The sequence below is a fragment of the Psittacula echo genome, assembly GCF_963264785.1.
Source record: "Psittacula echo genome assembly, chromosome: 4".
NCBI lineage: Eukaryota > Metazoa > Chordata > Aves > Psittaciformes > Psittacidae > Psittacula > Psittacula echo.
The window spans coordinates 11,767,722-11,780,253 of NC_137738.1; the positions used below are offsets into that span (position 1 = coordinate 11,767,722).

General features: G+C 44.9%; 1 protein-coding gene across 1 annotated transcript; it reads right to left on the minus strand.

The window, feature by feature from the left end:
- Positions 1-527: 527 nt before the first annotated feature.
- Positions 528-3,569, minus strand: LEFTY1 (left-right determination factor 1; the record flags this gene model as incomplete). Its single annotated transcript, XM_080615010.1, has 4 exons — positions 528-867; positions 1,154-1,393; positions 2,216-2,450; positions 3,305-3,569. The coding sequence occupies 4 exons, from the start codon at positions 3,567-3,569 to the stop codon at positions 528-530; spliced, it is 1,080 nt and encodes a 359-aa protein (XP_080471136.1).
- Positions 3,570-12,532: the final 8,963 nt, after the last annotated feature.

Below are 12,532 nucleotides of genomic sequence, written 5' to 3' on the forward strand. Positions count from 1 at the left end.
ATACTATATATATGTACACGTGTGTGTGTGTATACAATATATACATGTAAGTGCTTCTGCTCTCCAGTTCATCATAAACATGACTTGGACAGACAAGGACCAAAACCAGGAGTCTAACAATGAAAAGCTGAACCCATGTATTACTTCTCCATTTGGTGATGATCATTCCTCCTTTGCCTGTACCTGTCTGCAATACTGCAGGGTAGGGACTGAAATACACTGGATGCAGGTCCATCAAATTCAATGAAATTTCGCTAGCACCAAGAGGGTCCTAAGAAGCATTAGGCTCCATAGGTACCCCTCACACAGTTATACATGAAGATGGATGCTCTTCTGAGCCCATCTATATGGACAGTGGCTTTAAGTGCAAGCCCTCTGCAGGGTAGTGGGGCGCATGCTGCCCCTTGCACACAGGTATGTGGGGGTCCCCCCAGCACCTTTATCACTGCATGGCTGCAGCCTGGGGTGTCTTTGGGAAGGGCTGTGAGGAGTCAGGGCCTGGGTAGCATCCCAGCTGGCCCCACACCTCACACCAGTGCCATGCCATCCGTCACACAGCTGCACTTCTCGATGACCATGTTGGGAAACTCGGCCGCCTCGATCTCCGTGCGGTTGCCCCTCTTGACCAGCAGCATCATGGGCAGTGGGGAGCTCTCCACCTCAGCACAGGCACGCTCCCCATAGCCGAAGCGGCGCAGGGCGCTGGGGGCCTGCAGGCAGCTCCCCAAGCACCGGTAAGCCTGGTACCCTGCCGGCTCGATGACCCAGTGCTGCGCCCAGGGGAGCTCACGGAAATTCACATAGTGCTTCTGCCGGCAGCAGGTGGATTTCCCCTTCACTGCCTCCTCCCTGCAGTCCCCGGGGCCCCTGTGTGCCAAGGGAGAAACAAGAACTGATGCTGTAACTGGAAAGGGGGATGAGGGAGAAATAATCCCCCGTTAATAGCACCATGCCCTGTGAAACTGGGGCTGTGATGGGGTTCCATTTGAATATGCTGGCAACAAATATGGGAAGAGGAGAGGTATGATTCAGCAGCAACTCTCTAACTCCTCCAGTTTACCTGTGAGGGCGAGAGCTGCACATCTTTTGTTAGCACAATAATTCAGGGGCACTCTTATACCAGAGGCAGTACAGATTTACCTTTCATACATACCCATAGTCTTCCAAGTCGAGGGTGTAAAGCACCAGTTCAGGTTTGCTAAAGGCTTTATCCTTGGGGTCCTGAGAGGTGAAATGCACAGCTTTGGCCATTTCTGAGGCATAGCTGCCTACCCTTTCTCCTTCAATCCAGACCTCCAGGAACATTGGCTCCCGCCTTTTGTTTCGCTGCCAGTAATGCACGGCCTGTGTCACATCAAAGTTCTTCCAGCCTGACTCACGTATAGGAACCAGCCTGCACAACAAGGGCTTGGCATTAGAGAAAAGCACATCGCACAAAGCCTGGGCTTGCAGCACTGTCACTGCAGCAGAATAATTTGCTCCCCATAGATTGTCACATGCCTTGATTACATGGTAATTTTTGCTGAGCACTCTGATGAACACAACAGCAATTAACACACCTCAGAAAGGAGCATGGGGATCTAACAGACACTGAAGGGTCAAATAAAACTCTCTGTGTGTGCTCATGTTAAGGTATTACTTCGTGCTCATATAGAAATATGGCAGTGCAGGGTTACATGCAGCCTCGGGATTAGGGAAGCTGGTAAACACCACAGTATTCCCCCCTGCTCCTGTCTTAGCTGCATCAGGGCTGTAAGTTTCTACCCACCCAGAAAATTGGTTTGATGTCTAATTCTGCCTTCAAGGGTTGTAAAACTTCCACAGAGCTCAAGGCTACAGAATCAGATGCTTTTTGCACAGTTTACTTATTGAAACCAGGCAATGAGATGGCCAATTGAAAGCATATCAGCTGCCCATGTGGGTTAGAATGAGACAGAAGTGAACCCGGTGGAGTGTTTTGAAGGGGAAGATCTGGCAGTCCATGGCATTGTTTGACACAGAAATAGATCATTTCAGTGAATCATCACATATTGCAGTCTCAACCTAATATCTGCTCTTATAAACTCATTCTGGGTTTAGAGGCTATAGAGCCTGATTCTACAGATGTAACCCCACCAGGCTGACCGGAGGCAAAAACACATGACAACCAAACCCAGCCCAGAGGACCCATACCCTGTAACTAAAGTCCTGTCTTCAGAACAGGTCCCTTTCTTACCTGGAATCTACCAGGGAGGTCCTGTTGGTGCCATCATGCTGCCGCTGCACCCAGTACACGCTGACTCTGGCATTGGAGATCGGCCTGTGAGACTGCCTGGCAGGCAGGTTTGCTCTGTCCAGAGGCTTTTTGAAGAGCTTCAGCTCAGCCATTGTCACTTCACTGTTTTGAGGTATTCTGCCCTCCATGTCAAAGATCAGGTTCTGGCGTGTGGTGGTGTCAGAGTAGAGGGCTTCTCCTGTCAAGGAACAAAATAGACAGCCTGTCATTGCCATCCCAGTGAGCAAAGCCCCCACACTTCATCCACTATTATCATCACAACACACTGTTTCTATGCTTCCACATCAGCCCTTGTGGCAGAGACAGCCACTAAACACACCTTTTCTAATGCATACTTAAATCAATGTCTTGCAAATGCCCTAATTCTTCTGAGTCTCTGTAATCTGGAGGAAAGAAATCTCCTGTATCATTTGACCCCAAACTGAGCAAACCCCAAAAGGTGCACATCACATTGTGCCAGCACTGGGCATAACAGCAGGAAATTGCCCCACTTGCAATGAAAAAGTGCTTTCACTTGCTGCCCAGGGTGCTATGTATGCCTTTTGGAAGTGAAACAAGTGTCCTTGTACAAACCCCATGGTGTCTGCAGAGATGATCTCCTTGATATTCTTCCCAGGCAAACAAAACCAAATCAAAACAAAAAATACAGGGGAGAATGAAATATCCTCACAGAGATGTGATTCTTATCAGAGGACTTTCCAGACTTTTGACCTAAAACCTGCCAGATCTTCACTTTGTATTGATTTTTTTTTTAACATTACTTTTCCACCTGCCCAAAATGTTACCTGGGTACCAAAGCTTTTCCCTTCTACTACGCCCCAGCAGCAGCCTGCCCTTGTATGTGGGACCTGCACTCCAGGTGCAAGGTCTTACTCATGCGTGTTACTTGCCCCTCTTCTACCCAGCTCAGGTTTGGAGCCAGACCCAAACTTCATTCCCCTCGTGGGTTTGCCTGAGCCCATCCTGTTGCCTCCTGTGGCAACTGCACAATGCTTCCCAAGCTCCCAACAGTGCCAGCAGAAACATTACCTGCGTTGCCAGGGATCCCCCTGAGGATGCCAGCCAGGCTCGGCAAAGCTCGGCGCTTCACCCTTTGCCGCTTCAGCATGGAGATGTATTTGTTCTTCACGTGGTCTGGGATAACCAGATCCACCAAGTCTCTCTTATGAAGTGTAGGGATCTCAGAGAGCCCCAGCTGCTTCAGCAACACCTCCTTGAACCCCTCCTGGGTAAACGCTCGGACAGTGATGACCAGGCAGAGCAAGCAGAGCATCCGGGTGAACCTCACATCCATCCTCCTCTGTCAGTGAAGAGCTGCCTGCCCAGCAGAGATGAAGGGGGGACGTCTCTCAGCAGAGATGTGGTGGCAGGCTGCCTGAGCGGGATGCTGCGGTTTTATAGCCAGCCTCGTCCCACTGGCACAACAAATTCCACAAGTGGGGATGAAGGAGAGAACTTGAAAGGATCACTTCCCCATCAATAGACACATGCCAGTTTAACACCTTCATCCACTGCAAAGTTAATACAAAATGGTTTAGGGGAGCTTCCAGATTCCTTCACAGGGAAGAAGTTTCCATTCTTTTTTAACTCCCTGTAAACTTCTGCCCAGAAAACCCCTGTGTGATCAGTGTCTCATGTTCAGGCTAGGTCAGGGAGGAAACACATCTGCAGAGTACATTGCTTTAGGTACCACACCATATGATTCTTAAAGGAAGCATCAATCTTTACCGTAGGGGACTTGCTACCTAAAATATCCACTATCAATCAGGAGAATAATGCTTTAGCTGGAAGTCCATCTTTATGGCAAGCATTAAAAAATCATTTAAAATCTTTTTTTGGGGGGTAGGTGCTGCTTTGATCTCTGAGTATTTGTACCAAGCACATGAATCAGTGCAGTGAATCACAGCAGCTGAATGGTTTATGACCTTTTACGCTGCTCCTGAATCACAGAAGGTGGAAGATGTACAGGCCTGGCATTTTAGAAAAATGTCCCATCATTCTTTATGGATTCCTGTGGGTTTCATAATACTTGTGCTTGAGAGAAGAAGGCTTTATATAAAGGCAGATCACCTTTCAGTGAACATGAGAAACCACTCTGCTTTTCCACAGCATGGATGAGGAATATTGGTATTTTGAATGCTGTTCAGTCTCTGGAGAGCTGACCTGGAGGCTGGGGGATGTGTGCGGATGTTTGCCTGGAAGTCAACCTTTAAACTTGAAGCTCACATCCTCTGCTTCCCTGGCCTTTGCTGGCATAAGATGTGGAAGTCTGGTTTTGAAACAAATCCCAGGAGAAGCACACTGAAAAAGAATAAAATGTGGTTGATAACAGTGTGATGGAGCATGGCACTTGGGCACTCTGCAGCAGTGACATGCCTGAGCATACATACTCTTCTTGATGTCTTCAGCATCAATGTCTCTGTAAACGATTTAAAATTGGTCCAGTTTGATCCAGTGTCCAGGCTGAATGGTGTGCCCTGGGAAAAGCCTGGCTAGAAGAACCTGTACAAAAGCAGCCCACTGTGGTTTATCCCTCCTTAAGGATAACATCAGCCAAGGCAGCCTGGTTTGTACACACAGGAAGGCAACAAAGTGGCCTGAAAGAGCCTAACTAAACACTTGTGTCAGTGAACATTTTGTCTTCATAACCTTGTAAGAAACTTGTCTCCTTAACCATGATAAAGCCTCCGTTAGATATTAAAGGGGCACCTTATTTAGTTGAATTGAGTTTTAAGGCTGAAATGGAAACAGACTACAAACTAACAGTCTGTGCAAAGCCCAAGGCAGTACATTCTTTAATCTTTCCCTTTGTAGAGCATCTTCCTCTGAACAATTCCATATTTTCTGCTATATTCATTCCCAAGACACAAATAGCAACGAAAAATATCCACTTCATTGACCGCCTCAACTTCAACTCATGTCAGAAACTCCTGCTCTTGCAAGCAAGAGGAGGGAAGGGGTTTATGTGATATCTCTGTGACACTCTCAGCCCCTTAGGAAGGCTCAGTATGCCCGGCTCTTCCCCCTGTACTGCCTTCCCAGCTAAACAGCACATGACTGCTTCTCATTGCATGAAACCAATGCAGTCACACTACGAACCACCTCAGAGGCTTGGGGCACAAACTGCACCTAAGCAATGTTCAGGTGGCTGACAAAGTTTTCTTTAGATCTGCTCTGTAAGTGTTGGATAACTCGGTTCCAGCAATGAATTTGTTATATATAAATAGTAATAGTCACAGTGATAGTCACCTGAGTAAAACTGCATTTCATGGATTTGTAATGGTCTCTCTGTCATGTCAGAAGGCCTGATCCTGTAAACCTTTATCCACCCAACTATCTTTCACTCCAGAGAGTGGTCCTACTGCGTAAAGAGGGCTCTTCAGAAAACCGTGGTAACATGAAATGGAAATGTTCCAGCAGCACTTGGCTTTCCTGGATCCGGATATGATGTGATTTCTCCTGTGGCTGACGTCTAATCTACCAGGACTCTCCACTGTCCAGTGTGTATTGGAAGGTGATTTATGGGCTTCACACATAAAATTATTGACCAAACACAGTTGAAGCTCAGCTAAGAAGAAAAACGGAGGATGTGGATTGTAGGCTTTTCGCAGGAGAGTGATTATCTTGTCCAACTGGAGGATTTGCCATTCCCCCTTTGTCACACAAACAAGAAAAAGTCAGGAATTTTGTAATAGCTCTTTTTGTGTAATGTGTATTAGAACCTGTATGGCACATTCAAAATGTCAAACAGAGGGTTTACAGAGGCTGCAAGGGATGAAATATGAACAGCTCCCAGTTTTAATAGAGGCCAGTGCTTAGAGAAGAGAGAATCATTATGTTTAAGCTTTAATTTCATTACAAATGGTTCTCCATGACATTTGCTGGGCATATCTATGCAATGGGGTTTGGTAAATAAATCCAACAGGTTCAGAGAGAAAGTGTGAAAGGCTTAGCTTACTTATGTAGCTCTTACCCTGGGATACAAGAATGTTTCAAATGTATTTGCAGCATGTCAATGAGGATCTAAGTATTTTCAAGATTAGAATTTCCATGGACACAATTCTTCCGCATTGCAATTGAGCCCATAGTAGAACAGCCTTTGCTTGAGTGGTGTGAAAAGCAGCAGCTTTTGTGTGCTCCAAGAAATGCCCTGATTTGTGCAAAAGGTTTGTTGTACAGAGATGGGAGCACATCTCTATGTAGATTTTGGTCTGATTTGCCCCCAGATCAGGGTCTTTTGAATCCAGGAGGGTGGAAGTAAAAACAGTGGTAGTTAAGATGCAGGTATAAACTTGCCAAGTTAAGAAAGGAATTCAAGTAGATGTTCTGTTTCATATTCTTTTCCAGTCTGAAGCACACTGAGGTTTACATAACTAACACACCACCGCAGAGTAAGCTGGTCATGTGAAGTGCTGGGTTACAGGTTTCAAAAGTGGAAGTAAACTGCAGGTGATGCATGAAATTTCTCCCTTCTTGTGTTGCCTCACCAACACATCACGACAGCCACCAGCCAGCAGTTCAAACATGATATTCATTTTAAACCCAGGCTAAACACCTTTAAGTGGGATTTCACAGGCATCTTTGGCTTCTTTCTTGACTGGCACAGTCTGTGCTGGTGGTGGAACCCCCACTCCTCTGCAGAGACCAGCCCTGCATCACAAGCAAGTCCAGACAGAGGAGCGTGGAGCTCACCAAGCCCACCGCTGGAAAGCCACCCCGCTGCCAGCAGACAACAGCTCCACTTTGCTCAGTCTGGGTTTAAGCCTAATTTCTAAATAGTGACCAAGGCAAAAGGCATTTCCATTTCCCACCTCTCAAGCTGCACAGCAACTTCAGTGCAGGATGAGAGTGAGATGTCACTAAGTACAGCAGACAGTATTCACTCACAAATACTGAGGACTCATGGCTTAGCCTGCCCTTGCGCAAGTATGGCTGGGGGTGTAACACAGTGCAACACTTGTCCCACACCTAGCAAAGAGGCAAAGCTGTACACTGATGTTGTCTTTAGGCAAGAAGGGCCATATGTGCCTCACTCCATTCAGCCTGTGTGGCTCCAGGGACAATGCAAAACAACTAGTGCTAATTCACAGAATCACAGAATGGTTTGGGTTGGAAGGATCTTAAAGCTCATCCAGTTCCAACCCCCTGGAGAGACACCTTTCACTACAGCAGGTTGCTTCAAGCCCCATCCAACTTGGCCCTGAACACTGAGAGGGATGAGGCTGCCGCCGCTTCTCTGGATAACCTGTGCCAAGGCATCACCACCATCACAGGGATGAATGAAAATGGGATATGCCTGTTGAAAGGTACTGGGAAACCATCTTGCCAGAGCAGTGGCTTTCAGTCCTCCTCTACCTCTAGAGAAGCTGCTCTTTCATCAGAGCATGAACAGCTTGCTCAGTGTGCAGAGTCAGAAGAACAGCATCCAGGACTTTGGTGGGGCCAGCATAGCTCATGAGTTTGCATGTGTGCTCCCCATGGCCTCAGACACCTCTGCAAGAACCTGGCATAGAAAAGGTTCATGAGACATGGCCTGATAACACAAGACACCCAGCTTTTAATCTGGCTCCCAGGGCCAGGCTGCAAACAGCAAAGCCACACAATGCAGAGCACTGATATGCACTAAATCCTTTCTGCTGGTCATGATTTATTCCAGAATTTGGCAGTGTTAATTTTTGTGCCAAAAGGCTTTGTGCCTGACTTGCCTGTCCTTATCTAAGCATTTCCATGCACCACCACCCCACCCCCATGGTGGGTCTATAAGCATGGACTTTACATTTGCATTGTTGACTCCACCTGATACAACTCTGGGAAACTGAACTTTGTATCCCTTGTTTGAGCTGAACCATGTTCATTCTGACCTGATAGTGCACAAAACTCATACCACTGCAACCACAGGCTCAGTCCTTAATGTTTGCTTTGCCTGCCAGCTAAGGAGCCAATTCTAGCAGCAAGTTTTGTGGAGCAATCATCTGCTTGAGCTATACAGAAATTATCCAATTCATTTAATCTAGGCTAGGGCAGGAGCCTGCTTTCCCTGATCACCAGTGTAGGCTAGACTGCATTGGCTATCTCCAATGGAAATATCTTACAGATTGCATGTCCTGTTGGGTTCCTCTCACAAAATGCTGATGATGAAGCCCCAGGCAGCAACAGGAATAATATTTCCTTATGGACTTATCTTGTAATGCATCCAGCATAGTAAACCCCTCATTTTGAGAGATGTTGCAAACCTGGTTTAATCTTAAGCTCAGCTCACGCAACGCCTGGTGCTATGTATCTCAGATTTCATTGACTTCAGCACGCCTTCCATAGGCAGGCTGCTGCTTTTACTCACAGGCTTGTTTTGGTCAAACAGCCCGGACAAAAGGCTGCTTGTTTGAAGAGGAATGGATAAAACGTCCAATGTCCCACCATGTCCTTGGTCAGCTGATGTCAGCTGGCTTGCTCGCAAGGGTTTCTGTTGGCAGCATTTGCAAAGTACCAGTGTTCTGGCAGAAAAGTGATGTCCAAGACTTTTTTTTAACATAAAAGCAAACACAACTGTTTAAATACAGCTTCTTCTGTCCCCTCTGCAGTCTCCTCCCCACTGCTCTTATCTGTGCCTTGTTTGGAGCTGGGGAAGCAGGATTTGTTACCACTCTGATGGCTACAGAAAAGGCAAAACCACTGACATTTAGCAAATGCTGCTGACTCAGGCAAGTAAGTGTATGTCCCTAAATTGCTCGTTTTACACCACAGTTCACTTCATGAAGGAATGCCCCCATTACTGAGAAATAGCTGTATTTTTTAGGAGCACCATTTAATTTTCTGAGATCCCATTCATCTGCCCACTTAAAATGCTGCCTCTTTTTTCCTCTCTCTGCAGCTGTGTGTTGACACCGTAAAAGTTTATCAGCCTTTTTTTAAGAGTATGTTTTTCCTGCCTTAGTGATGCAAGTTAAGGGCCCACCTCTGGGCCAGGTGGGGCTGTCGAGGCTGCATAGGCTCCCCCTGCTCTTGGTTGTGCATGCTGCTGAGCTGGCCTTTAACCAACACACTCCAATGAATGTCACCACAAGGGCTCAGCGTGTGATCCTCTCAGCTGGTATCTCTATGGGTGGACTTGGCAATCCTGAGTTAACAATTGGACTTGATGATCTTAAAGATCTTTTCCAACCTAAACAAGTCTGTCCCATTCCCCCTACAGATTCTGTACCAAGTTTGTGTAGTGAGTGGCCTTCCAGTGACTGAGAAATGCCCCCATTTTCCTGTCATGCTAATACATTTGGAATACTATTCATATTTCATCTGTGGCAGCAAGTAGCCTGGCTTAATTCTGGATTGTATTGCCTCCAGTTAATTTTAACTCTAGTAACTTTTGCTTCACTGAACAGAATTTCCTCTTTTTGCCATGCAAATTAACCACTTTTTCCCCAAGTCAGATAGATAAAGAATAACACTGTATTTTAGCAGCTGTAATTTATTTCTATTACCAAGAGAAGCTGAAAAAGGAGAAAGACTATGAAGTAACATGTTAATGAAAATTGAGTAATTTGCATTACTAACTTTTCTGGAAGATGTTTTTGTTCTGCAGGCCAAAAATAAAGAAAGCCCAAGATGAGTGAGATCTAAAAGGAACTTCTTCTGTTAAGCCCTGTGAGCTGTCATACAATATAGTAATGTTAGTGTAGTGCAAAAAAAGGCTGTTCATTGCGTGGAAAATTACAAAAAACACTGCAAGATTGTAGAACACAAAATGAAGTCATAACGTGCACAGAGATTACAAGATAGACCTGATAAATACTTCAGACTTCTCTAATTTGGTGCATCAGATGGAGTGCGGAGTAACTGCCTAAAGGCTTCCGTTAGACCTCACTGAGATACTTAAAAGTAACTTGGGCAGCACCTTAGCAAACACATTGATTGGAAAAAAGATACCTGCAACAGTAGGAAAATGAGCTAAACTACTTGTATGGTTGTTTTTCATCTGTAACATCTGCTGCTAAAGTGACTCAGGGGCTATTGTGTGTCAGCAGGTTTTACACCATGGAACACAGATGTATTCAGTTTCAAATAATTACTTGCATATGGCTGTTTTCCTTGATGTTAACAGCACGTCAGTGCCATGATTGGAAGGATGATGAAATGGAATTCTGAATGGATACAGCAACAGCACCAGACCTGCCTGCCTGAGCTCTGGGTGAGCTGAGCTGGTGCTGGGGGAGAATGTCTGAGAAGCTTCGGAGGGTGCAGGAGATTCAAGAGGTACAAAACAGTCTTCTTGGAACTGGTGATCCGAATCAGACTAGAATCCCTCATCCTCATGTTTAATAGTCACTGTTTTTAAACAGATGCAGGCTTAACTTGCTGCATTGAACTTTGCAGGCATCTCTTGTCTTCAGAGTTCTGAGAATGGTTTTAAAGGGCTACAGGGTATTTGATATGCATTTAAAAGATTTTAGAACTGTTAATAAAATTTCAGATCATTAACACATTTTTGACCCTAGTGAGCTGTTTCCAACTTATGCTGATTTATTATTTATCCTATTCATTCCATTCCCTGTTCATTCCATTACCTTTCACTCTACACTGGGTACCTTGCTACACCTTTGAGAACTGCATAATAGCAAGTATTAAAAGATCCCCCTACTTTTCTTTTGCCTTCAAACAATGCTGCAATGTGCAGGAAGGAGGGTGTGTGGATAGACCACTTATACTCAAGCAGTTATTACAAAGCTGTTTTCACTTAAATACTTGTATTATTGCATTGCTTTTGTAACTTTTTGGGGTATGTTATTACTTTTTAATGAAAAAGACTTCAGTAGGAAAGCACTGGAGAAAACACAGTTCCTTAAGTATTTGACTCCAAAACAGAACACAAAGGGGTATTTTACTTCATGGCACAGGTCAAATTATGTAATTTCCTGCTATGTACTCATATCTATGTAAACAAGGGGTATACAGTCTCGGATTTAACATGGCCCTTGTAAAGAGTAAAATAAAGCTGTGTGACCTGGCTACTTTTAATCCTTTTAGCATTCATACTACAGGACCCTGGGAGATGCACCATGGTCACTTGATTTTAAAAGGGAATGTAGCCACACTTGGCCAGCTCACTTGAAGCGTGAAACACAAACTCCAGTTGCTTTTGTCTTTTCTTTTCTTACCTAGCCATTTGCTTATTCAAAAGCGTTAATCCAGGAATTACCAACATTTCCTCATAGCAACTTTTGGATTCAACATGGGGTTCTGTAGGAAATGCCATGCCTTTGAAGCTGGTATTTGTCAGCTTTCCAGGCTGAATAACTATTGTAAAGACATAGTTATCAAAATGTGTTTTATTTATGCAGCACCAGTACAGCAGTTGCCAGTACAGAATCCAGGATCTCTGGACAAATCATGCATGTGGAGAAGATTTTTAAATGCCCCAAAAGGAATTCAGAATCCATTCTTCATCTATTTGGACAAAATTTGGGTGCTTATTCCCTCTTCTCTGCTTTTATTCTAAAATAGAGCGAGGAATCTTTTACCTCTGTGACAGGAAAACTAGAAATAAATTACTACAATCAAAGAGGAGACTTAGATGGCCCAGGAATGAATCTGAGATTCTTACTTAGTTTGACCAGATCTGTTAGGACACCTCAAAAGCAGACTACAGCAAAATGATGTTTTCAATGACATTCAGGTTCTACAAATCCAGTGGAAGGGATCTGAAAATCACTATGTGCAGCAGACTTGGAAGACTGGCTCTTAAATCTCTTTGGAGGCTGCACTGCTGATTTGTTCTCAGTCTCTTGTGATAGGAAAGTTTACCTCTGGACTTCACTGTGTTCCCAGGCTCGTAACTCTTTTAAACACATGCTGTCCTAAACACGAAAACGCTCCAGTTCACAACGGAACATGAAAATATACTATTGCCTGGGCTTCCCTTGAAAGTGATTCAGAAACAGCAGCAATTACAAGATATAGTTGTCTTGTTTCCTAACGACAGTGGAAGGAACTGGTTTCTTAACACAATTTCATGTCCTCTGAGAAATGCTCTCATTGTGATCAATTGAATAGTAAGTTCAAGATCTTACACTGACATATGAAACCCTTCTAATCTGCACAAGAACTACAGTGCAAAGGAACTATGATCAACCTGGCTCACTGTTCCCCAGAGCAGATGGCAATTCAGGGTCTTAAACCTCAGGTCTGCTCATCTCAGGGCTCCAAATGCAGCAGTGGCAGCTTCAACCTACTCTCTCAGCTGTGCCTGAACAGTCCCAGAAACTG